This window comes from Aptenodytes patagonicus, chromosome 1, assembly GCF_965638725.1.
Source record: "Aptenodytes patagonicus chromosome 1, bAptPat1.pri.cur, whole genome shotgun sequence".
NCBI lineage: Eukaryota > Metazoa > Chordata > Aves > Sphenisciformes > Spheniscidae > Aptenodytes > Aptenodytes patagonicus.
Window position 1 is genome coordinate 22,658,744 of NC_134949.1, and position 23,219 is coordinate 22,681,962.

Consider the following 23,219-nt stretch of genomic DNA (forward strand, 5'->3'; position numbering starts at 1 on the left):
AGACCACCCAACCAGGATGAAGAGGCGGATGAAGCATTCTACAAGTGGCTGGCAGAAGTCTCTCAATCACTAGCCCTTGTTCTCGTGGGGGACTTCAACTTCCCGGACATCTGTTGGAAATACAACACGGCAGAGAGGAAGCAGTCTAGGAGGTTCCTGGAGTGTGTGGAAGACAACTTCCTGACACAGCTGGTAAGTGAGCCTACCAGGGGAGGTGCCTCGCTCGACCTGCTGTTTACAAACAGAGAAGGACTGGTGGGAGATGTGGGGGTCGGAGGCCGTCTTGGGCTTAGCGACCATGAAATGGTACAATTCTCCATTCTTGGTGAAGTAAGGAGGGGGGGCAGCAAAACCACAACCATGGACTTCTGGAGGGTGGACTTTGGCCTGTTCAGGACGCTGGTTGAGAGAGTCCCTTGGGAGACAGTCCTCAAGGGCAAAGGGGTCCAGGAAGGCTGGATGTTCTTCAGGAAGGAAGTCTTAAAGGCGCAGGAGCAGGCTGTCCCCATGTGCCATAAGAAGAACGGGCGGGGAAGACAACCGGCCTGGCTGAACGGGGAGCTCTTGCTGGGACTCAGGAAAAAAAGGAGAGTTTACCACTTGTGGAAGAAGGGGCAGGTGACTCAAGAAGAGTACAGGCATCTCGTTAGGTCATGCAGAGAAGAAATGAGAAAGGCAAAAGCCCAGCTAGAACGCAATCTGGCCACTGTCGTTAGAGACAACAAAAAATGTTTTTACAAATATATTAATGACAAGAAGAGAGCCAAGGAGAATCTCCATCCTTTATTGGATGCGGGGGGGAACATTGTCACCAAGGATGAGGAAAAGGCTGAGGTACTTAATGCCTTCTTTGCCTCAGTCTTTAACAGGCAGACCAGTTATCCTCAGGGTACTCGGCCCCCCGAGCTGGAAGACAGGGACGGCGAGCAGGATGAACCCCCCATAATCCAAGAGGAAGCAGTCAATGACCTGCTACGCCACCTGGATGCTCACAAGTCTATGGGGCCGGATGGGATCCACCCGAGAGTGCTGAGGGAGCTGGCGGAGGAGCTCGCCAAGCCAGTCTCCATCATTTACCAGCAGTCCTGGTTAACAGGGGAGGTCCCGGGCGACTGGAGGCTTGCCAATGTGACGCCCATCTACAAGAAGGGCCAGAAGGAGGATCCGGGGAACTACAGGCCTGTCAGCCTGACCTCGGTGCTGGGGAAGATTCTGGAGCGGTTCATCTTGAGGGCGCTCACAAGGCATGTGCGGGACAACCAGGGGATCAGGCCCAGCCAGCACGGGTTCATGAAAGGCAGGTCGTGCTTGACCAACCTGATCTCCTTCTATGACCAGGTGACCCGCCTAGTGGATGAGGGAAAGGCTGTGGATGTGGTCTACCTGGACTTCAGTAAGGCCTTTGACACTGTCTCCCACAGCATTCTCCTCGAGAAGCTGGCGGCTCACGGCTTAGACAGGTGTACTCTGCGCTGGGTAAAAAACTGGCTGGACGTCCAGGCCCAGAGAGTTGTGGTGAATGGAGTTCAATCCAGTTGGCGGCCGGTCACGAGCGGTGTTCCCCAGGGCTCAGTTTTGGGGCCGGTCTTGTTCAATATCTTTATCGATGATCTGGATGAGGGGATCGAATGCACCCTCAGTAAGTTTGCAGACAACACCAAGTTGGGCGGGAGTGTTGATCTGCTCGAGGGTAGGAAGGCTCTGCAGAGGGACCTGGACAGGCTGGATCGATGGGCCGAGGCCAACTGTATGAGAATTCAACAAGGCCAAGTGCCGGGTCCTGCACTTGGGCCACAACAACCCCATGCAGCGCTACAGGCTTGGGGAAATGTGGCTGGAAAGCTGCCTGTTCGAAAAGGACCTGGGGGTGCTGGTTGACAGCCGGCTGAACATGAGTCGGCAGCGTGCCCAGGTGGCCAAGAAGGCCAATGGCATCCTGGCCTGTATCAGAACTAGTGTGGCCAGCAGGAGTAGGGAAGTGATCGTGCCCCTGTACTCAGCACTGGTGAGGCCACACCTCGAATACTGTGTTCAGTTTTGGGCCCCTCACTACAAGAAGGACGTTGAGGTGCTGGAGTGTGTCCAGAGAAGGGCAACGAGGCTGGTGAGGGGTCTGGAGAACAAGTCTTATGCGGAGCAGCTGAGGGAACTGGGGTTGTTTAGCCTGGAGAAAAGGAGGCTGAGGGGAGACCTCATCGCTCTCTGCAACTACCTGAAAGGAGGTTGTAGCGAGGTGGGTGTCGGTCTCTTCTCCCAAGTAACTAGCGATAGGACGAGAGGAAATGGCCTCAAGTTGCACCAGGGGAGGTTTAGATTGGACATGAGGAAAAATTTCTTTACTGAAAGAGTGGTGAAACATTGGAACAGGCTGCCCAGGGAAGTGGTTGAGTCACCATCCCTGGAAGTATTTAAAAGACGTGTAGATGAAGCGCTTAGGGACATAGTTTAGTGGGCATGGTGGTGTTGGGTTGATGGTTGGACTTGATGATCTTAGAGGTCTTCTCCAACCTTAATGATTCTATGATTCTATGATTCTATGATTCTATGATTCTATGATCTTGGAGGCACGTTCCTAGTTTGCCATCTAATGACTGTCCCACCTGAGAGTTAGCCTGCCTTTTGGCTCCCTGTGTGTCAGCAAGGCAGAAAATGGTGCATTCACAATGGTCGTAACTGGGGAGAGCAGTCCTGGGGGTTACTCTTGCAGCAGCCATCGCTCAGAGCAGCTTCTTATGGTCTTGAGGGCTACATGCCTATGGAGGCAGCCATCTCCTCCGTCAAAGTTTGGCAAGGCTCAGCAATCTGATCCTCTTCCTGGCCCTATGGCTTAGGCCTTGCAGTGAACTCATCAGTCCTTGGGTTTGTCACTTGCTGGAGAGAGGCTAAAACTAGCATCCTTTCCCAGCAGATGGTTAACAGAAAGTTTTTGGCTGCAGACATGCCAGTTGGTCATCAGTAGTGGAGCAAATCTTCTGCTGAGACTCTGAAATCACTCATCAGAGAGCAGTTTGAGTTAAATAGGAGCTAACCAAAGCACAGCCTGGAATTTGTTAGGCTCAGTCAGTTCCCCAGATAACCACATCAGCCATTAACACAAACAACCCGCAAATCTTAGCTGGCCCAGCAAGCGGGGCAATGGCCACGGCTGGCAGACCAACGCAAGGGGACTGCGTGCAGGGCAGAGCCTCGCAGCCCAGCTGGCAATGCCGCAGCTTACCCCAAGCAGCACATGGGTGCAGGCCCACAAAGAGAAATTGCTTAAAAGTTTAAAATGAATAATTCAGCACTCCTTTGATTTGTGAGTTTTAACTACTGCAGAATGTGTGTCCTGCCACATTACTTCAACCTTGAAATGAAGTACAAATAGATGTGATTCAGACTTTAAATATTTAAAGCCAGAATCTAATCTTAGATACATTGTGTATGCTGTCATCTCAAAAACGTGATAAAGAGAGACAATGATGGACAGCACAGATTGAAATTAAATTCAAGCTCTGTATTAAAAAACTTGCCCTGCTAATTCACATGAATGATTAACCACAAAGAAACTTAAGCCTGTGAGTTACAGCAGTGCTGAAGTGGTCTTTGTCGTCACTGTCTTGGTTAACTGCAGAAAAGAATAGTCCAAAACCACCTCACAGGGAAAGGACATCACCTCCCCTTTCCCCTCTTTTCTCTCAGAGATGCGGCTAAACTATTAACATTTTCCAGTTAAATGGCAAACAAAACGTTTCTAATCTTCCTTTCACTGGAAAGAAAGATAAAATCACAACCATAACCTAAATCAAAAGCTATAATAGCACTTGGGCAGTTACAGGCCCTTACTATAGATAGCCAGGTCAAAGCAATCAGCATATGAATCTTCACATACAGTGAGCAAAACCATAACTCAACACAGCTGTCTATCGAATATTATTGTAAGAGCAGTAAGTGCACCAGGGTATGACCCTATTAAATACCAAACCTGTAGCTCCAAAATAGCACAAAACCCTTTTTGTGTGTGGATGTGCTATCATCCATGAGATGGATGATCTCATCTTGAGCAGTAATGTGCCAGAATACAGAGAATTGCAAATGCTTCAAGTGCACAAGAAAAGCAAAGTAAGACCATGTTAAAATAAAGGGTGGAATACATATCGATGGCTGAGCAGAATGAAGGATGCTAGACCTGCTGCTGCTGAAACTGATGGTGGTCTTTCTGTTCCCTTAGCTGGACTTTAAGGCCTCATTATGGGACTTCTGGGTATCACAACCATATAGCAGCCTCACAAGACAAACTTTAGTCCACTAAAAGCAGCAATGAGGCTAAATACCCACATCAAGCAAACGAGATGTGGGTATTTAGCCTCATCTAAAGGCTAAATGGTGTTAACATCTGTGTTGCTTTCTAGTTTGGGACCAGTGTAGTGCAGCCACCAGTCTAGGGTAGAGGGTGCTGCAGACTTCAGGTGGAGCTTAGATGAACTCAGAAGGGCTGTTTGTACATCAGATATGAATAGTATTGTATGTAACCAGTGGGTTTTTATTAACAAAACAAACACAACTTAGTTTAGACAGATGGAAATGTTTTATATTTCAGTAAGGCTGTCTGCTCTAGCATAAAAAATCCACTTCTATAATTTTCCAGTGAGCTGAGCCTGGGAGGGCTTGAGTGCCCACGGGGCGCTTTGGGGATGAAAAGTGCATGACTAATCCAGACAGCGACTGTTTCCTTCCTTGGGCTTTCAGAGGGATGTAGCATTGAGGTCCGGCAAGTGCCACCAAAACACAAGGTGAAAGCCCACATGAAGAAGGATCTCATGAAGGAGGACAAGGAAACCAGCCAGACCCACAATAATAAAATTCCAAATAACATCCTGGAGGCAGTTTTACAATTGTGAGCATTGCCGTGGACCTGCAGATGCAGCTGCAGGAAACATGGATTTTGGTTTATTTTATAATCCATGGATTGGCGTCCAGGCTCTGCAACTAGCAAGTATGATCTCTTACTGAATAGGAGCATAGCCACAGGAGAGGAAAGATTAAGGGTATCAAAGGAATACATTTTTCATTTTACTCCTTTCTTATTACAGTAGATTAAAAGAAAAAAAGAGAGTTTTGTTCAACATTCAATTTTGAGGAGAATTAAATAAGCCAAAAACATTGTTCAGAATTAGAGCACTGAATAAAGGATTTCAAAAACACAGTGTGTGGTTCATGGTAGGATTTTTATTTCCTTTTAAGACGAGCCGTATACAGCTGTACGAGAGCTATTGTCCTCTGTCCCACTGAAGAAATAGTTTCTTTCTGAAGTGTTCAATCTGTTAAGACACATAGGTGCTTTAAAAGCTTAAAAAAAGAAGGAAAGCACTCAAACTCTCTTCTGGTTCAAATGGCAATTATGTGAAAAGCAGCAAAGAAATAGGAATACATGGGTAAATGAAATAGCTTTTGATTGCCTGGCTATGAATGATAGTAGGATTTGTCCTCTTTGGGAATGACACGCAGCAGCAAGCAGTATGCACCGGTAAGACAAAAGTCAGCCCTGAATGACGGGTACAACGGCAATGATCTTACATAGCACGGATGGTTATTACAAGCCTGCACAGGAGAAGCCACTTCCTTCTCTAATGGATGGAGAAATGCTCCTTGCCACTGAGCCATAAGGGGACACGATTTGAAGAAAACAAAACACTTAAAAACTTCCTGATGACTGTGGGTCTGGAAAGTCTCTTTTCCTTCTCTTCTGCAGGGATTGTCAAACACCAAGACTTCCACCATCATTTTCAGGCCCCATCAAGACAAAGCCTAACAAAAGAGGAAGGCTGAAAGACCAACTCTAGTTTACAATTCCACCTTTCAAATTCATCATTCATCAACTGAAGGAGGGTTTCCCAAAATAAAAAAGACAGAAACACAGACTAGGTAAGCACAGAGCCTGAGAAAACAGAATTACCGATCGTTTTAGCTTGTGTGCTGCTGTCATTCATTCTCCAGGGAATCCCACGCTCCAGGCAGATCTGGCAAAGCAGACCTCTAAGAAGAGAGGAGCTTGTGTAACAGAGAACCCGGAAAGCTTCAGGCACTGAGCTTGACTGTGTTGAGCTGGGAATGAGGGATGAAAGCAAGTCGCAAGGACCACGGTGCTGAGATTTCCAGTGCAACAACTCTAGTGACTCCAACTGCCAAATTTCAACCCCTCTGAGTGTAAAGCAGAATAGTACAGGACTTGAGCCAGCGGTTGGTAGAAAAATGGCAGCCAGACATCCTCCTTTAAACTTCTGAAGTTGACTATCTTATTGCTCTGACAGGTTAGGTCTAGACAGAGGAAGAAAAAAATAACCCCAAACAACTTCCCCCATAAGCTTTTTCTATTAGAAGACAACAGACTTGGAAAAAGTCTTAAGAGAAGGCAATCTTTACTCAAGATCAAATTCTTTAGAGAGGAAGTCCGCAGAGAACCGTTACGCCATGTGCTTAGGTGCAAATGGGAAACCTGACTAGAACCTTAATTTATCAGGATAAATCGAGGTGTTGCAGCCTTGATAGGAAGTATGTGAAAGAGGGGTTTCCTGATCACATTCAGAGATCTTTTTTAGGCCATGCAGGTACCTACTACCAGGGCATACTATAGTTGAAAATGGTTGCGTTACTAACAAGGCTTGAGAACCTGGAACAGTAAAAGACTGGCCACAAAACCTCATCAGTGCTGGTAAGTCCAGGACAGCTGCATTTCAAGCTCAGAGCCATTTCAACTCTTTATGCAGCTGGCTAAAAATCCTCCCATGTTACAACAGTTTGGGAATTTGTGAATTTATGAATTCCAGTTTGAGTTTCTGAATTCCCTGCACATTTTTGTTTCTAGTGATGGCTCTGCTGGTCTTCAAAAGGTTGCCAGAAAGGCCAGCTTTAGAGAGTGCATGTAAACACAGCTCAGACTGAGCAGGCTGAGAAACACGTGTCCAACACAGCAGCCTGCAGAAGGGGGAGGCTCAAGTATGGCTGTAACAGGCTATGCCTCACATAGGCAAGCTAGCTGAGGTCCCCTCCACCCATAACCACTTGCTTATAAATCCATAGCATATAGAGAGTAGCAGAAAGATCTAGTAAGGTGTCAGAGGGAAACCTGGCACTAAGGAATAGAGAGTAAATTCCTGGCCAGAGACAAAAACCAAACTCCTGTTCAGTTGGGTGAGTTACTCCATATTAGGCAAGCAGGGACAGGGACCTGGTCCCATCATCTTGAGATCTCTACTTGCTTGTTTGCTGGTGAAGAGACAAGCAAACCCTTTGGAGAGGCTGAAATCGGCGATTTAGACCTGCTGGTGGTGGTTGACAGCCTGCACCCACCTCTGAACTACAGCTGGGAGATGTCAAAGCAAGGGAGTTTTGTTCACAGCTGCCGCTATGAAGTATAGTGGCTCCTATTATGCAGAGAAGGTTCTTGTGCTCAAAGAAGTGCCCCTTAGAGAGGTTGCAGAGGGGATGAAAAGGAGGGAGACCCCCAGTGAGCTTTTTTCTTTTATCTTGCAGATGAACCAGATGGCAGGAGCAGCAGAAACCAAAGGAGAAACATGAAGCCTTTAAGAATCAGATTGCTAAAATGTAGGGAAAACCGAAGCCAAAAACTAGGCCTGGACAAAACAGAGCACCAGAGTGGAAAAACAAGCACTGGAGGAGCTTAGCCAAAAGGGGAAAGAATAAAATAAACCAGCTCAGTTCTTCAATTCAAATTCCAACTCTCTGCTTTCAGGAGAGGAGACTGAGAGGAACTGAAGAACTGACATTAAGTCTCCTTTGTAGCTGCAGCTGCTCACAGTTATCTGCCTCCATGTTCCCTGGCAGACGGCACTGCAGCGCCGAAAGCCCGCAGATTTCCCAGGATGTAAAAAAAGGACACCAAAGAGTGACCAATGGATCCATCATGAACTCGCACATGCCAGCAGACACACACTCTTGTCAAACAGGTGAGAAAGATCCTGCTACGGCATTGCCACAGCCTACAGCAGCTTATGATCGCCTGCAGCTGCTCTGCATCAAGTCACTGATGGTGGGGGACACGTAATGTTCGCTCTGAAAGCCCTACTTGCTCAAGCAGGGCTTTCTGATCTCTCTGGAGAGGTGCTGCTGAGCCCGTTATCTTAATTGGCTTTCAGATCCCAAGACGGATTTTCATCAGGCAAGAAGACCTTGCTACGGGATGTTGCACTACATCCTCTCTTCTCAGGAGTACTCTCATTTGTCAGAGCAAATGCCCATAAAAAGGGCATGACGTCAGGCATACCATCTGCAGGATGTGCTATGCTCCTCCATTACCAACCACAGACTGACGGATGCTGCTGCTCTATCCCCCCTGGAGGAAGCATTACAACCCCCTTTCAACACCCACCCCCCGATTTCAGTAAAGATCCTGTGACACTTGGTGGAAAAAAACAACATTGTATTTGATTTACAATTAACAGGATTTACAAATAATGACAAAGAAACAGATTAGCCATGAAATTAGGATGCCTTTGTTGATGAAGGAGTAGCTGGCAAAGCACCTTTATGTAGAAGTGATGTACCTCAGTCCTAAACAGTGTAAAATAACTTACAGCCCAGGCAGGTTCAGGAATGATTATACACAAATACAAGGAGTCAAATACAAAACAAACCAAAAAACCCCCTCCCAGCCTACCGGGCAGAAAACCAGTTCTGGCGAGTCTTTTGATTTTTGGAAACTGAAGGGAAGGCCCACTGACAAATACTAGGAAATTTTCAAAAAGGGGGGGGGGAATATTAACAAACACTAAAAGTCACTGTATGACAACCTACCGGGCAGGGAGAGCAGGCAGCAGACACTGCGTTAGCTTGCTGAGAATCAGCGGAGTCCGGGCGCTTGGCAGGACAATGAACGAAGGAGTACAGATGGCAGCGCTTCATTAAAATGCTACTTTACTGCCAAAAACTTGCGAGACAAAGAGGAATAAAGTTCTCTGATGTGCAATACAGCAATTTAAGAAGACGTACCTAACTTTCTGATTTGTACGGAGCTTACCTATATTGTAAACACACACTTTCTGACAAGTTATTTCAACTGTCTTTGCTATGGGTTATGGTGTGTATTCAATCAAATGCAGCATTCCAAGGCTCAAAACTGACTGAGTGGTTTTCAATAGACGGGTATATGATTCTTCCAATATCATACTAGTATTTTACATCACAAATACAATAAAAACAAGTGATGGTATCTCTAGGACAGTTCCAAGATTCAAATAAAAAATCATCAGAACCATTCTAAAATAAGATATTATACATAATCAAATCATGTTAAACAGCACACTCTCGGCAAGCAGCTAATTACAAGCATTCTGCTGGTCATGTTTTTCACACAAAAGTCATTCAATAGCACATAAATATTTCTTTTTCTGACCTGCTTCTTTTTACAAAACCGTTCATCAGATTCACAGAATTAGTACAAGTAAGGCACATTAGCATATATCATAAAACTCACAATAATAACAAAGAGTTGTAAAGTTTTAAGGACTAATTCCTTCTTTGCAGTGATTTCTGAACCGAATGAGACTTTATCAGTAGAACCCTCCTACATTGACATTACTCTTATTTCCGTCACAGCCAACTGTGGTGGGTGCAATACTGTGCATCACCATGGACACAAATAATTAAATTAAGAACCGTGTGTGGTAGCAAATCCCATTCTCAGATCTTGTAGAGAAATCAGACGCGTTGTTCACGATGTTCATTATGAGCATAGACTAAGTTTTAGAGCTACATGGAAGTCAAGTTCCAGTTATCAAAATAAAAGGGGATATTGCATGTGTCTCTGAGTATGTTATTGTTTTCCTAGTACAAATATTGCTTAATGTAGAAAGGATGCTATAGTATTGAATTTACTTGCATAATGAATCCTAAATGCTGAAGTCTCAGATTCTACTAAATTAAATGAACTATCGGTTTTCCTTCTTCCACCCCCCACCCTGCCCCCAACCAAAGGACTCTCTTTCCCACAGAAAATTCGTTTACACACAACACAGCTTTTAATTAGAAGCATAATTTACAGTAAAAATTTTTTACATTACACCTCTGCTATCAAAAAAACATGAAATCTTTCATTTAAAGTTGTAATTATACATTAAAAAATAGAACACTATTTCCTTAACAGGAAGAATGAATTTGAACATCTTCAGATCAGATTTCTTTATTGCGGCTTTTGAGTCAAAGGTCAGTCACTTTATTCTCTAATGCAGCTGCTATTTGCTGTAAACGGAAGGCAAGCTGCATTTTTTGTGCAGCTGGATCCTCTTCAAGTGCATTTATAATCTGGAAGAAATAAACACAGAATGTTTAGAATCATTTAGCTTAAAATATACGACATAGTTCCCGGACCAAGTGTTTGATACTACTTTGGTTGTAAAGAGTCTTTTGCATTCACTCTGTACCAAAGATGAAAGTCCATCTAGTAGGCCTCATGTTCTATTTTTACACAAAGGCAATAAAAATGATCGTCTCCATTACTTTATCTAAGTTGCTGTAATGTTTCCCATTATGCTGGGATCCAAGCAAATTAATAGGTGGTACTTTATCTTGTGAAATCCTACATTCCAAGATGGAGCAGGCAGGGGGAAAAACGTCTTTATAGCTACTTAAGAAACAGTGCTTTTACTTACAGTGCACCCTACAAGGCTTAAGGGTCATTCACCAGCAGTAATTAAGCCCCATCCCCGTGAGCTTTGGTTATGAGAAGCTCCTGGGTGGTCCCCGCACAGGCATTAGGTAGGGCAACGCAAGGTCTCTTGCGTCTATAGGCAATATGATGAAGAAAACGGTCTGGCCACAGCGTCGGGGAGCTGCCGGCAGCTCCCCTTTGGCTCTCACTGAGAAATGCCGAGACTCTGGCCCAGCAGCACGTAGCTCAGGAAGCAAAGAGCTCGTCAGAGGAGCCCCCCAGCATCCCGCATGCAGCCTCTGCTGGACGGAATATATATATAGGAAGGTATGACTCTAAGACACAAGGGATTTGAAAACGAGAGCCAGAAAAGGTCACCTGTTATGAGAAGGCTTTTCTTCAAATAGAGTTTTTTAGGGCTTCTCAAGATCAAATTTCAAAGGTTTCAAAAGGTTTTCATTTCCACCATCCTTTAGGGAAACTTTTCCACCAACTATTAGATTTCTCCATTAGGAGAATGTGTTACATGGCAAAACTGTTCCTTTTCTAGAACTGGCTTTATTAATAAAAGTCAGACACTGTAATCAAGCAGAAACCTTTAGCTCTGTTTAAATACTGTATAAACTTGCAAGTACAAGAACTGGAGAAATAGAGTTTGCCTGTCACTACCTGTGGTTCTTACTACTTCTTGCAGATCATTGACAATGGAGATTAATGCAGTCAGTATCAATCTAGCCAATAATTTCACTTTGAAGGGCTGGAATAGCATTTGAGTTTCAAACACTGCAGCAGATTTCTTTAGAAATAATTATTTTAATGGATTTGTTTTTAAAGCGTGAAAACATTTTTACAAGACAGAGTTAATAAACACTTATTACAATATTTAAATTGGGCTTAATTTAATTTGATATTGTTCCCTTAATTTAAACAATTACAGCTAGCTGTAACTCCTCAAATCTAGACTAAATAATTCATGATTATCTCTGCTGGTGAATATATCCTTCATATAAATGTGGACAATTAGAATGTACCCACTTAGTCATTGTCAAGCCCTGCAGAGATGCAGAAGGTACAGCGCATGCTGGGAACCACTGCGTCAGTAATAAAGACAAGGGCAGCTGCAAAATGTTCCAATTTATGCAAATTAAAACATTTTCATGGAAAATAAATAAGCTCGATTAATTTTACTGAATGGTTCTTGACAGATTATCTCCATAACTCTGAATTAGCAGCCTTTTCATCAGATGCACCTTGTTGTTATACCATGATGTACGTGAAAGGAAGAGCTGCAGCTACGCGCTGCGGTTTGCTGGCCTGCCACTGATGAAGTCCCACAGACTGGTAACTCCACCTGCGCCTGCCACCAAACGTGAAACCACGAGTGGAAGCAGGGACACAGGGGTGTGGAAGAATCAGGGCTTTACGGTTCATCTGTCACCCAGGGTCCCTGAGCGTTCCTGTAAGAGGTCAGGCCACGGATACATTCGGGAGGGCATTGAAAGCCAGCTTGGTTAGCGCTGGGGATGAGGGGCAAGGAAACCAACGCTATCGGGTTGGCCTGCATTCCTCTGGCTGTTTCCCCTACTGACCCTCGTTGCAAGACTTCTCAGGGTGATTTGATTTTCCCTGCTTACATCTGTTTAAAAGCTGCGACAGGCTGGCTGCTCCTGTATAAAGCAGCTGCAGTGAAGCTGAGGATGAGACTCACTGCCTTTAGTGCTAAATATAAGTGAAAACACGAACTGTGCTGAGGTGCAAGACAGACCGAAGAGAGCTCACATGTGCTGTACTCCTTTTTGATTCAGCATCTGTTCTTACTTGCTTTGATTTAATTCTGAGAGTTTTCTGGAGGCATTCATTTCCATGGAAACCTTTGAATAAAAGTTTCCTTCTCTCTTTTTGTTTTCAGATTAAGTTTGGAGAGCCATGCCACAGCCCAGCTACACTGGGATATTCTTTGTCCCCCTTCCCACAGGGCGTGAAAAACCTAAGAAACGTTTTGGATGGAATCTGTGAGACTCCTTTTGAATCAGGCTATATTCAACAGTTACTCCGGTTTACCTTGGGCAGGCACTTCATTTGGCACGGCAAAACAGGGACGGGAGCATGCATGGAAGTTTTAAGTGCATCTTAACTAACAAAAAAGGCATGGCCCCATTCCTACAAGCAAAACAAGTTTAAGGGATTGTTCCTAACAAAAAAAACACTGGCTTGAAACCTGATACAGCTCTGATGACTACTTTTTGCTCGGTGACATTCTTATGTCCTAATTCTTAGGAATTAGGATGGTAGAACTGAAGAGAAATTACTTTTAAATCTATTTCTCTTTCAGATCTTGTTAAACTATCACTACCAAAACCAGATAGCCCATAATGAAATTGTTCATTTATAAGAACACACCCTTGACCAGTGTAATTGCCAAGCAAGGTGTATAACTGCAAAGTTAGAGCTTTCTGTTCAGCATTGCTTTTACCTGATTATCCAGGGAATTCCAGAAGTTGTTCCTTTAGACTGATGTTAACCTTCATAAGTTTTTACCATTGACATTAAAAAATGAAAGCAAAAGCCACAACTTACCTCATCATAGTATTTGTTAGTATACTGGTAGAGTTGGTGCAGAGCCACAAGCGTATTTAAGGAATCGGTATGTGCCTGTTAAACAACACAAGCGGGCAGCAAACGTGTCAAAATACGATCACAGACAGCTGAAAGTTATGCACATGCACAACTGTTGGATACAATATACAAGATTTCCAAATGCAAGCTCTGCATCCTGTAACTTTTGTTAAATGACAGTTGGGGCAGAAAAAAGGGGTGAGAAAACTTTTGTTTGGTGATTTTTAGATCAAGACTTTCCCGCTGGTGTTTTTCCAGCCTGCCCACAACTCTAACACTGGAGGTGGAAAATATTTTGAACTCTGAACGTCAAACCACAGACTACAGCTCAAACATCTGTTAACAACATGGGTATGTGTAACTGAAGCATTTACTCAGTACAATCTACGTATTGTTGAGATATTAAGCATTGGTTCTGTCACTGTCATGGCTGTTTGAAATCCTTTCTCCAGCTCTTTTTATCTCTTTGAAATTATTCACACCTCACTACAGCAAAGGTGTAACTCATCAAGATCACGAGCACATGTACGTTTGGAAAAAGCCATCTGAATCATGAAGATGGAAAGAGAGAGAGACAGAGAGAAGAAGGACTTCAAATGAAGCAGGAAATAACCCTTCCATTACCTCTTCCTCTCTTCCCCCCGACATTTAACTTATTTAGTGAATGTGCTCTACCTGTCTAAACAGATGTTTTTCATTCAAACGTATAGGATTCAAGTCTCTAGCTACACCTTTGGTCTTTTAAGTTAGTTAAGAAAATGAAGAATTGCAAAATATTGCTACTGGCATAAATGATTACCCAAGGCATAAAGCAGCAGAGAAACATCCATCTTTCCTTGCTCTATAAAAGTCACTTCTAGAGCTGGTCAAAATTTGCAATGTTCGATCACTCCTTCCATAATAATTTTTATCATAATTTATCATGTAAGTAGAAAGGATCAACATATTCTGCTGATGTTAAAACATTCTACTGAATTTACTTTTAATCACCAAACATTTTAATTTTATATACATGTCTATTTGTGTAATAAATAAAGTGAACTGGAAAATGAAATGTCACTGCAGATGAGTTTTGTAGTGAATGACTGAAAATAGAAATGCTCTCATGAGGATGTTGATCTGCAAAATGTTAGGTCCTAAGGTCACTGAAATAAACAAACCACAAAAAATTCCCCAAACATCCTCCTTACGCTAGAACTCCTCAACTAAATTAAGCAAATGAGCAAACCAGCCAGTAAGTACACTGTCTCTTTGCTCAGGCTAAACAACACCTTTTAAGACTGGCGAGAGCCTCTGCTGGTTCTCCAAGTTAAATCAAGTGCTTCGAAGGCACGAGCCTGCTCTAGCTAAGCTGAGCTGCAGAGCGGACAGGCTCTTTCAAGACTGAAGCAGGTTTTGTAGTGTCCCTGCTCCACCACTCTCCAACCGGAGTCCCCAGCTAGTGACCACCCCCCTCTGCTTTTCTCCATGAGAGGTAACCCCCAATAACCTATAAAGCAAAAAGTGCCACTGAGCGAGTGAGCACATGGTGAGCTTCTCACACGCAGCATAAAGCAGAAGTATTGCCCTCGTATACACAGCTCTAAAACAGGCTATACTTAACGTACATGCTTCCTCTTTCATTTCTGGAATCTAATTTTTGTTGTGGTAGCACTCTGAATTCAGTCATTACTTGTTATCAGTATGATCAATGCTAAAAATCCTCTATATGCTGTGGAGAGAAAACACAATTCAAGAGTGCTATAATTTTTCCACAATGGATGTGAAAAAATCCAAACACTTTGCTCTGGCACCTACATCACTCAGATAGATTAGTGATGATAACCATTCTTGGTTCCATTCAATAATCAACATTTCAAAGGGCTAAAAGGCACGACTACACTAAACAGGAGCATTTCAGAGATTTATGAAATAACTCATTTGATGTTTGCACGTACAAAAAACCCACTTGTTGAGTTAGAAAGAGAAGACAAAGAAAAACTTGGCTCCAATTTCAGGACAAGAAAATGGAATTTATTCTTACCCTAGAAATCTCTGCTAGATGGGTATTCATGTCTTGGTCACTAACTGGCACCATCTGACGAATACCTTTGTAGTAACTGCAACAGATGAAAACAGACTTTCAATTAGGTGAAATACACCGTGGTTTTCTGGTAATTCTGTCTTTCAATTTTGCAATTATTTTAAACATTCCTAATAATGCAGGAGATGCTCTACCACAACAGACCAATGATTCCTTTAGTAATCCTGCCTTCCAACAGTCATTAGTACCTTCACAACAGAGGCAAATTGTACCTGATTGTACAGGGCCGTACCACAGGAAAGAAATCTATTTATAATTGCAGCCGATGATTATTTTAGGTCTTCAAACTTTTCAAGTCATCAGCTAGCAAGAGTTTTGTCCTGCAGCAGATCTTCCATGGTATTCACAGAATTACCAATTAGTAAATGAATAAAGTCAGAGATGGAATAGAAAAAATGTGTTTCTGAAAATGTTTTCAGGATTTGATCTCTACTGAGTTATGGAAGTGCAGCGTTGATTAGACAGATCGTATGGGTAACAACAACCACTGCAGAAAACAGCATCATATTTTCTCCTGAATAAATCTATCCATCTGTCTGCACAGACACAAACACGCACTGGGTCATAATGGCGCTCCATTTCAACCCTGCCAACGCCACCACCAAGGGAACGTTTTAACATTCAGGTGTAAAATTTTTAACATTTGACAGTTGACTTGGACTACCTCAGCATTCGCTTTTCCTCTTACACAGGCTTAAAGCCCTAACAACTCTGAATAAGCATAAAAAGAGTCTATACTTACTCTTCCACCATTTTCTTATAGTTAGAGATTTCTTTCGCGTAAAGTAATTTATTACTCGGAGAATCCTGAAAAATTTATAATAGAGAGAAACTTGGTTGATTTATGAACCTCTCTAGGAAGCAAAAGAAAGTCAAGAACTTAAGATCAAGCCTTTATATTCACATGCACTTGAGCTTTACAGATATTAACATTTGGATGCTTATTAACATTGGTGGAATTATTTGTCCTAAAAGGACGAAGTTTATACACGGCATTACTGTTGAGTTTTACAAATATATCAATGCAAGATGATACTAAATTATTGGTGGACATGAAATAATCAGTTCTTAAACTTGGTTTTTATAAAAGCAGTTGCTATTTTCTCTTTTTTATAAATATCAATTGGCAGACTACACAGTAACACTGACATGTTCACCAACCTGTTAAGTGGTGAAATGCTAACTTCATTATAAAACTAAAAAGAAACTATCAAGGCTGTACCTCCTTAGGGAATGAGTATTGTCTATGAGGATGCCCTTTGCCTTGTCAGGCATGAACGTAGTCAGGATGTAGAATGCAAATCACTTACTCTGCTTAATTTGTGCTCTGTTCTTGTGCAAGCATCCATGAAAGTCTGTGCAATGACTGACAAGGAAGCATCCACTACTTCATGAACATGAACATCAAAGATGAAATGGGGATTTTTCAGTATGTTTACCCAGAATCTAAGAGGCAGGCTGCAAAGCAAGGAAAAAGATAAATAATCCTTTTTACACAATAAATGTTCTACAACAAGCAAATCACATGAAATTAAGTACGGGTTTTGCATTTTGATCTCCTCACAACAGTGAAGCTTAATTTTATATTTCAACATTTATATAAGCTACCTGTCGTCTGGTTTCCATGTCTGAAAACCAAGCCTTTACATCTCTCATAGAAAAACTCATATGAGAAGAATCTCGAGTGCCCCAAAATAGCAAGAGAAGATGTCTGTGTGGTTAGAGAAACTACCTGAGTAGTATTTTATTAGATTTTGTGCTTTGACGGTAAATCTAGTCCCATTTGCCTCTTGCTTTCCTCTTCTCTGAGGAAAGACAAAAAGTAAAGGATAAATCTGCCAATGACTATCCCATAGGTAGGCTGGTTTCATTTTTGCAGCTTCTAGGCTTACAGGGAATCCTTTTGATCATATAAACATATTATCTCAATTAAAATGATTCTGAGAATTATAAATGAAATTTACTTTGACTTGTGGTAAGTGTGCCAGTACATACCTGCAAATTACACTCTCATTACTCTGCAAGTATTACTCTGTTCATACCGTACCTGTTTGTTTTCCAGATGTGAATGGTATCTTCATCCTTGATATCATGTTTTTCTGCTTGCTCATCAAGAAAGTCAAAGAAGTATTTCACAGCTGGTGGCACCACATGGTTCGAGTTGAGCACACTATGAAAGAAGTTATCTACAAACTGCTGAAGTGTCCCCTAAAAGCAAATTTAAAAAAATCTATTACTTTTACGTACTGCAGATGGGAATAAAGTCCCTGTAGTGCACATAAAAAATATGCTGGGGAAGACAGTCTGGGTTATTTCTGCCTCGGGCAAAGGCAAACCCATCTGTGGGATTGCTTTTGCTCAAGGACCTGGCTACACTTGGTGGATAATGCGGAAGGATGGGGAAGTCCAATGTGTACCTCAAAGGGATTTGATTTTGGGTGAGAATAACCAATGATCTGAACTATATGATGTTAATTGCTACATAATATTATATGCCATACCAATGATATTACAGTAAGAATCACCCAGATTAATGAAGAATGAACTTTGCTGAAACTGAGCAAAGCGCAGTGATGATGGAACCAGAACTGACTTCAACATAAAACAATCCGACACCACATACCATCTCCATCTTTCCTGCCCTGAAAGATTATTATGACAGATGGAGCCTGCAGTCATGGACTAAATGAACTCAATGAACATTTTAGAGGGATGGCCCACAGAATAAGGGAATGATATCTGTGTGTGTATATATATATCAAAAAAACAGGAAAAGGGGTGGTGATTAATGGGAATGTATTGGAAAGCGGGGGACCTGGGAATGACGTAGAATAAGGGGTGGATACTGTCCTGGTTTCGGCTGGGATAGAGTTAATTTTCTTCCTAGTAGCAGGTACAGTGCTGTGTTTTTGATTTAGTATGAGAATAACGTTGGTAACACTGATGTTTTAGTTATTGCTAAGTAGTGCTTACACTAGTCAAGGACTTTTCAGCTTCCTATGCTCTACCGACTGAGAAGGCTGGAGGTGCACAAGAAGCTGGGAGGGGGCACAGCCAGGACAGCTGACCCAAACTGGCCAAAGGGATATCATAGAATCATAGAATAGTTTGAGTTGGAAGGGACCTTTACAGGTCATCTAGTCCAACCCCCCTGCCATGGGCAGGGACATCTTCAACTAGATCGGGTTGCTCAGAGCCCCCTCCAACCTGACCTTGAATGCTTCCAGGGATGGGGCATCCACCACCTCTCAGGGCAACCTGTTCCAGTGCTTCACCACCCTCAGCATAAAAATTTTCTTCCTTATATCTAGTCTAAATCTACCCCCCTTTGGTTTAAAGCCATTCCCCCTTGTCCTCTCATAACAGGCCCTGCTAAAAAGTTTGTCCCCATCTTTCTTATAAGCCCCCTTTAAGTATTGAAAGGCTGCAATAAGGTCTCCCCAAAGCCTTCTCCTGTTCAGGCTGAATAGCACCAACTCTCTCAGCCTTTCTTCAGAGGAGAGGTGTTCCATCCCCCTGATCATTTTCGTGGCCCTCTTCTGGACCCGCTCCAACAGGTCCGTGTCTTTCTTATGCTGAGGGCTCCAGAGCCGGACGCAGTACTCCAGGTGGGGTCTCACCAGAGCAGAGTAGAGGGGCAGAATCACCTCCCTCGACCTGCTGGCCATGCTTCTTGTGATGCAGCCCAGGATACAGTTGGCCTTCTGGGCTGCGAGCGCACATTGCTGGCTCATGTCCAGCTTTTCATCCACCAGTACCCCCAAGTCCTTCTCGGCAGGGCTGCTCTCAATCCCTTCATCCCCCAGCCTGTATTGATACTGGGGGTTGCCCCGACCCAGGTGCAGGACCTTGCACTTGGCCTTGTTCAACCTCATGAGGTTCACACGGGCCCACTTCTCCAGCTTGTCCAGGTCCCTGTGGATGGCATCCCATCCCTCTGGCGTGTCAACTGCACCACTCAGCTTGGTGTCATCTGTAAACTTGCTGAGGGTGCACTCGATCCCACTGTCCATGTCATTGATGAAGATATTAAACAGTACCGGTCCCAATACAGACCCCTGTGGGACGCCACTCATCACCAATCTCCATCTGGACATTGAGCCGTTGACCATTACCCTCTGGATGCGACCATCCAACCAATTCCTCACCCACCACACAGTCCACCCATCAAATCCATATCTCTTGAATTTGGAGAGAAGGATGTTGTTGGGGACCGTGTCAAAGGCCTTACAGAAGTCCAGCGAGATGACATCTGTAGCCCTTCCCTTGTCCAGTGATGTAGTCACTCCATCATAGAAGGCCACTAGGTTGGTCAGGCAGGACTTGCCCTTGGTGAAGCCATGCTGGCTGTCTCAAATCACCTCCCTGTCCTCCATGTGCCTTAGCATAGCTTCCAGGAGGATCTGTTCCATGATCTTCCCAGGCACAGAGGTGAGACTGACTGGTCTGTAGTTCTCTGGGTCTTCCTTTTCTCCCTTTTTAAAAATGGGGGTTATGTTTCCCCTTTTCCAGTCAGTGGGAACTTCACCGGACTGCCACGACTTCTCAAATACGATGGAGAGTGGCTTAGCAACTTCATCCGCCAGTTTCTTCAGGACCCGCGGATGGATCTCATCGGGTCCCATGGACTTGTGCACCTTCAGGTGCCTTAGATGGTCTCGAACCTGATCTTCTCCCACAGTGGGCGGCTCTTCATTCTCCCAGTCCCTGCCTTTGCCTTCTGCGGCTTGGGCGGTGAAGCTCGAGCACTTGCCAGTGAAGACCGAGGCAAAACAGTCATTGAGTACCTCCGCCTTCTCTGTGTCCTGGGTAACCAGGTCTCCCATTTCGTTCCGGAGAGGGCCCACATTTTCCCTTGTCTTCCTTTTATCCCTGACGTACCTATAGAATCTTTTCTTGTTGCCCTTGATGTCCCTCGCCAGATTTAATTCTATGAGGGCTTTAGCTTTCCTCACCTGATCCCTGGCTGCTCCGACAGTTTCTCTGTATTCCTCCCAGGCTACCTGTCCTTGCTTCCACCCTCTGTAGGCTTCCTTTTTGTGTTTGAGTTTGTCCAGGAGCTCCTTGTTCATCCATGCAGGCCTCCTGGCGTTTTTGCCTGACTTCCTCTTTGTTGGGATGCATCGCTCCTGAGCTTGAAGGAGGTGATCCTTGACTATTACCCAGCTTTCTCGGGCCCCTCTTCCCTCCAGGGCTTTGTCCCATGGCACTCTACCAAGCAGATCCCTGAAGAGGCCAAAGTCCACTCTCCTGAACTCCAGGGTAGTGAGCTTGCTGTGCGCCCTCACATATATATATATATTCCATACCATGTGACATCATGCTCAGTACCTAAACTGGGGAAAGCTGGCCGGGGGGGGGCGCTGCTCGGGGACTGGCTGGGCATTGGTCGGCAGGCGGTGAGCAATTGCATTGTGCATCACTTGCTTTGAATATTCTTCTTATTATTATTACTATTATTATTATTATTATTAGGATTATATTTTATTTCAATTATTAAACTGTTCTTATCTCAATCCACAAGTTTTCTCACTTTCACTCTTCCGATTCTCTCCCCCATCCCACCTGGGGCGGGGGGGAGTGAGCCAGTGGCTGTGTGGTGCTCAGTTGCTGACTGAGGTTAAACCACAACATTGTGTTACAGGCTGAACTCGGTGCCATCCTACAATCTTTTATTCCTATTGACACTAACAGCCCATAATCCAGTTGCAGTCACTGATGGCCTTCATCCCGAGTGCTAAGGGTACGGGGTGACAAAAACCAAGCAACTTCTTAGTGCAGTGAGACCTTGCAAACTGCCAACTCAGTAAAGACCTTCTAGAGACCAATTTTATGTTCTAGCCCAAAAGGTTGTGACTATTCTATGGTTTGCACAGAAAGGTGTGCTTTCTGCTTGACAGAAGAAGCAGAAACTGTTTGCTAAGTTTACAATACATTTACATTTCAGGGTCGTTGTGCACATAAAATAATTGTTAGCCATTTTTTAATGGTTTTGCAGCTTCACACCTCCAGTTTCTCTGACTCCAGAGCACCATGCAATTTTTAGAAAGAGACTGAGAGGAAAAGTACCAGTGAGCATTTGACTTTTTGTTTAAGGGCAAGCACTTGGGTGTCATCAGACACCCAGTCTGGCCCAGCTCCATGAACTCCACCGAGCCCAAGGAGTGAAGTGTCCCAGGAGGGCTGTGTGCTTGGTTGGATTCCTGCATCTGCCTGGACCTTAGAGACTGCGACCTCAGAGACTGTCCCCTTGTTTTAGAGATGACCTTGTTGAGGCCACATGCAGTTTGTCCCCGCTCAGCTGTTTAGCCCTACGGACACATTTGAAGGGCTGCATCCTCTCTCTCACCGTCACTCCAGCTGCCAGCCTCAGAACAGGGCAGGGACTGAGAAGGCAAGGAGCCCTAAGCCACTCTGCTGTCAGCAAGGACACATCGACAGTCCTTGGGTTGTAGGGGTAGCTGTGGTCCCAGCCATAACACCTCACCAGCTCTGTACAAGTTAGTAAAGCTCCGGACTGGTAATAATCTATAAACTGGCTATTGGGAATAGAAAAGCAGCGGCTGCAAAGGAGTTATTAACAGAAAAGAGGGATGTAAGCATCTTGCTGGCTCTTTGTCCTGAGTCTATGTCATCTATGCACAGACTTTCCTTCACATTCACTTTCACACTTGGACAAATGGCCTTAGCTGGAGCCAGACCACCCTCATTTTCACGAGGAGCCTGGCTTTAGGGTCGTTAGACACATTATTCTGAATTCTTTCTGTTACGAGGAATGCTTTGCAAAATTATTTTGCTTGTGATCTATTCTGCAGTATAAGCACTAAAAATACTCTAAAAGGACTATTATTTGAAAACATTTTTATTTTTCTAGGTTATACTGCAGCATTGGTCATACACAAGAACAGGGAAATATAAGGCTCTGTAGCAGTTTTTAAAGCATTTGGTTCAAAAGAAAATCCACAAAACATTATCTAAACAGGTGTCACAGAGGAGAATATCCATCTTTGTCTTGCAAGAAAAATCCTTATTTAACAAACATATAATCATGGTTCTCAGCTTTGATCGGGAGTTATACTTTATCTCTTTCCCAGTAATGTTCCTCAGGGCATATTAATCACTTGAAGCCCTGAACACCAGCTTGTATGTACATGACACATTCAAAACTGCAGCCAAAAGCATGACTAATAGTTGCATCATTTTCTTCAGTTGTACCTCAAAATCTACAGAAGCAAGGTGTAACTGTGGCACATCTGAACCCTACCTTCACAGAAAGAAGTCTGGTCAGGTAGATTTCTGTAATAGCTTTGGTCCTCTCTTTTTCTTTCACACTGCCCCGCTTCGATTTACCTTCATCTATTTCATCTACTGGCCGGACTAGATGCCAGACCTTATTTTCATCTTCCAGGAGTGCATGCCCTAGAAACAGTAATTGCAGTAATTACAAAAAACGCCCCACACCCAAAACAGCATCACAAAAATAATCGTACACATAAGTACATATAAGATCTTTGTTCGCTATCCTTAACATACCTGTCCTCTTGCTAAGAGGATCTAGATTACTCTGTTCTGGTCCAACATATACAAGTGTATATATACATATACTCAAGTACTAAATGTTCAATAATACATAAGTTGGAAAAGCTTGCTTTTGTCAAGAGCAAAGGGAGAGGAAGGAATCACACAATAAGGAAACTCCTGTTCTGTCACATAAGCACAGTATGTGTATTTTTTGAGGTCTACACAGTGAGGTACTCTACCCCTTTGTGAATTCTTGGAGACATGATCAAGTTACAGAAACTCAACTGGGTCTGACCCAACAGCCACCACAGAAAGAGCAATCGTAGCCTACTCCAGGTACAAGGCAAGATATTG

At 43.7% G+C, this 23,219-nt stretch overlaps 1 protein-coding gene across 12 annotated transcripts in view; it reads right to left on the minus strand.

Moving 5' to 3' along the window:
• Positions 1-8,402: 8,402 nt before the first annotated feature.
• PLXNB2 (plexin B2) overlaps positions 8,403-23,219 on the minus strand; it is a 273,164-nt gene continuing 258,347 nt past the window's right edge. For all 12 annotated transcript variants that reach the window (XM_076329495.1, XM_076329595.1, XM_076329537.1 and 9 more), the window contains 7 exons: positions 22,609-22,763; positions 17,392-17,552; positions 16,655-16,802; positions 16,087-16,151; positions 15,285-15,360; positions 13,223-13,297; positions 8,403-10,299 (listed from right to left, as the gene is read on the minus strand). In XM_076329495.1, the coding sequence (XP_076185610.1) occupies positions 10,195-10,299; positions 13,223-13,297; positions 15,285-15,360; positions 16,087-16,151; positions 16,655-16,802; positions 17,392-17,552; positions 22,609-22,763 (785 nt within the window). In that variant the 3' untranslated portion in view covers positions 8,403-10,194. The remainder of the gene's footprint in view (positions 10,300-13,222; positions 13,298-15,284; positions 15,361-16,086; positions 16,152-16,654; positions 16,803-17,391; positions 17,553-22,608; positions 22,764-23,219) is intronic.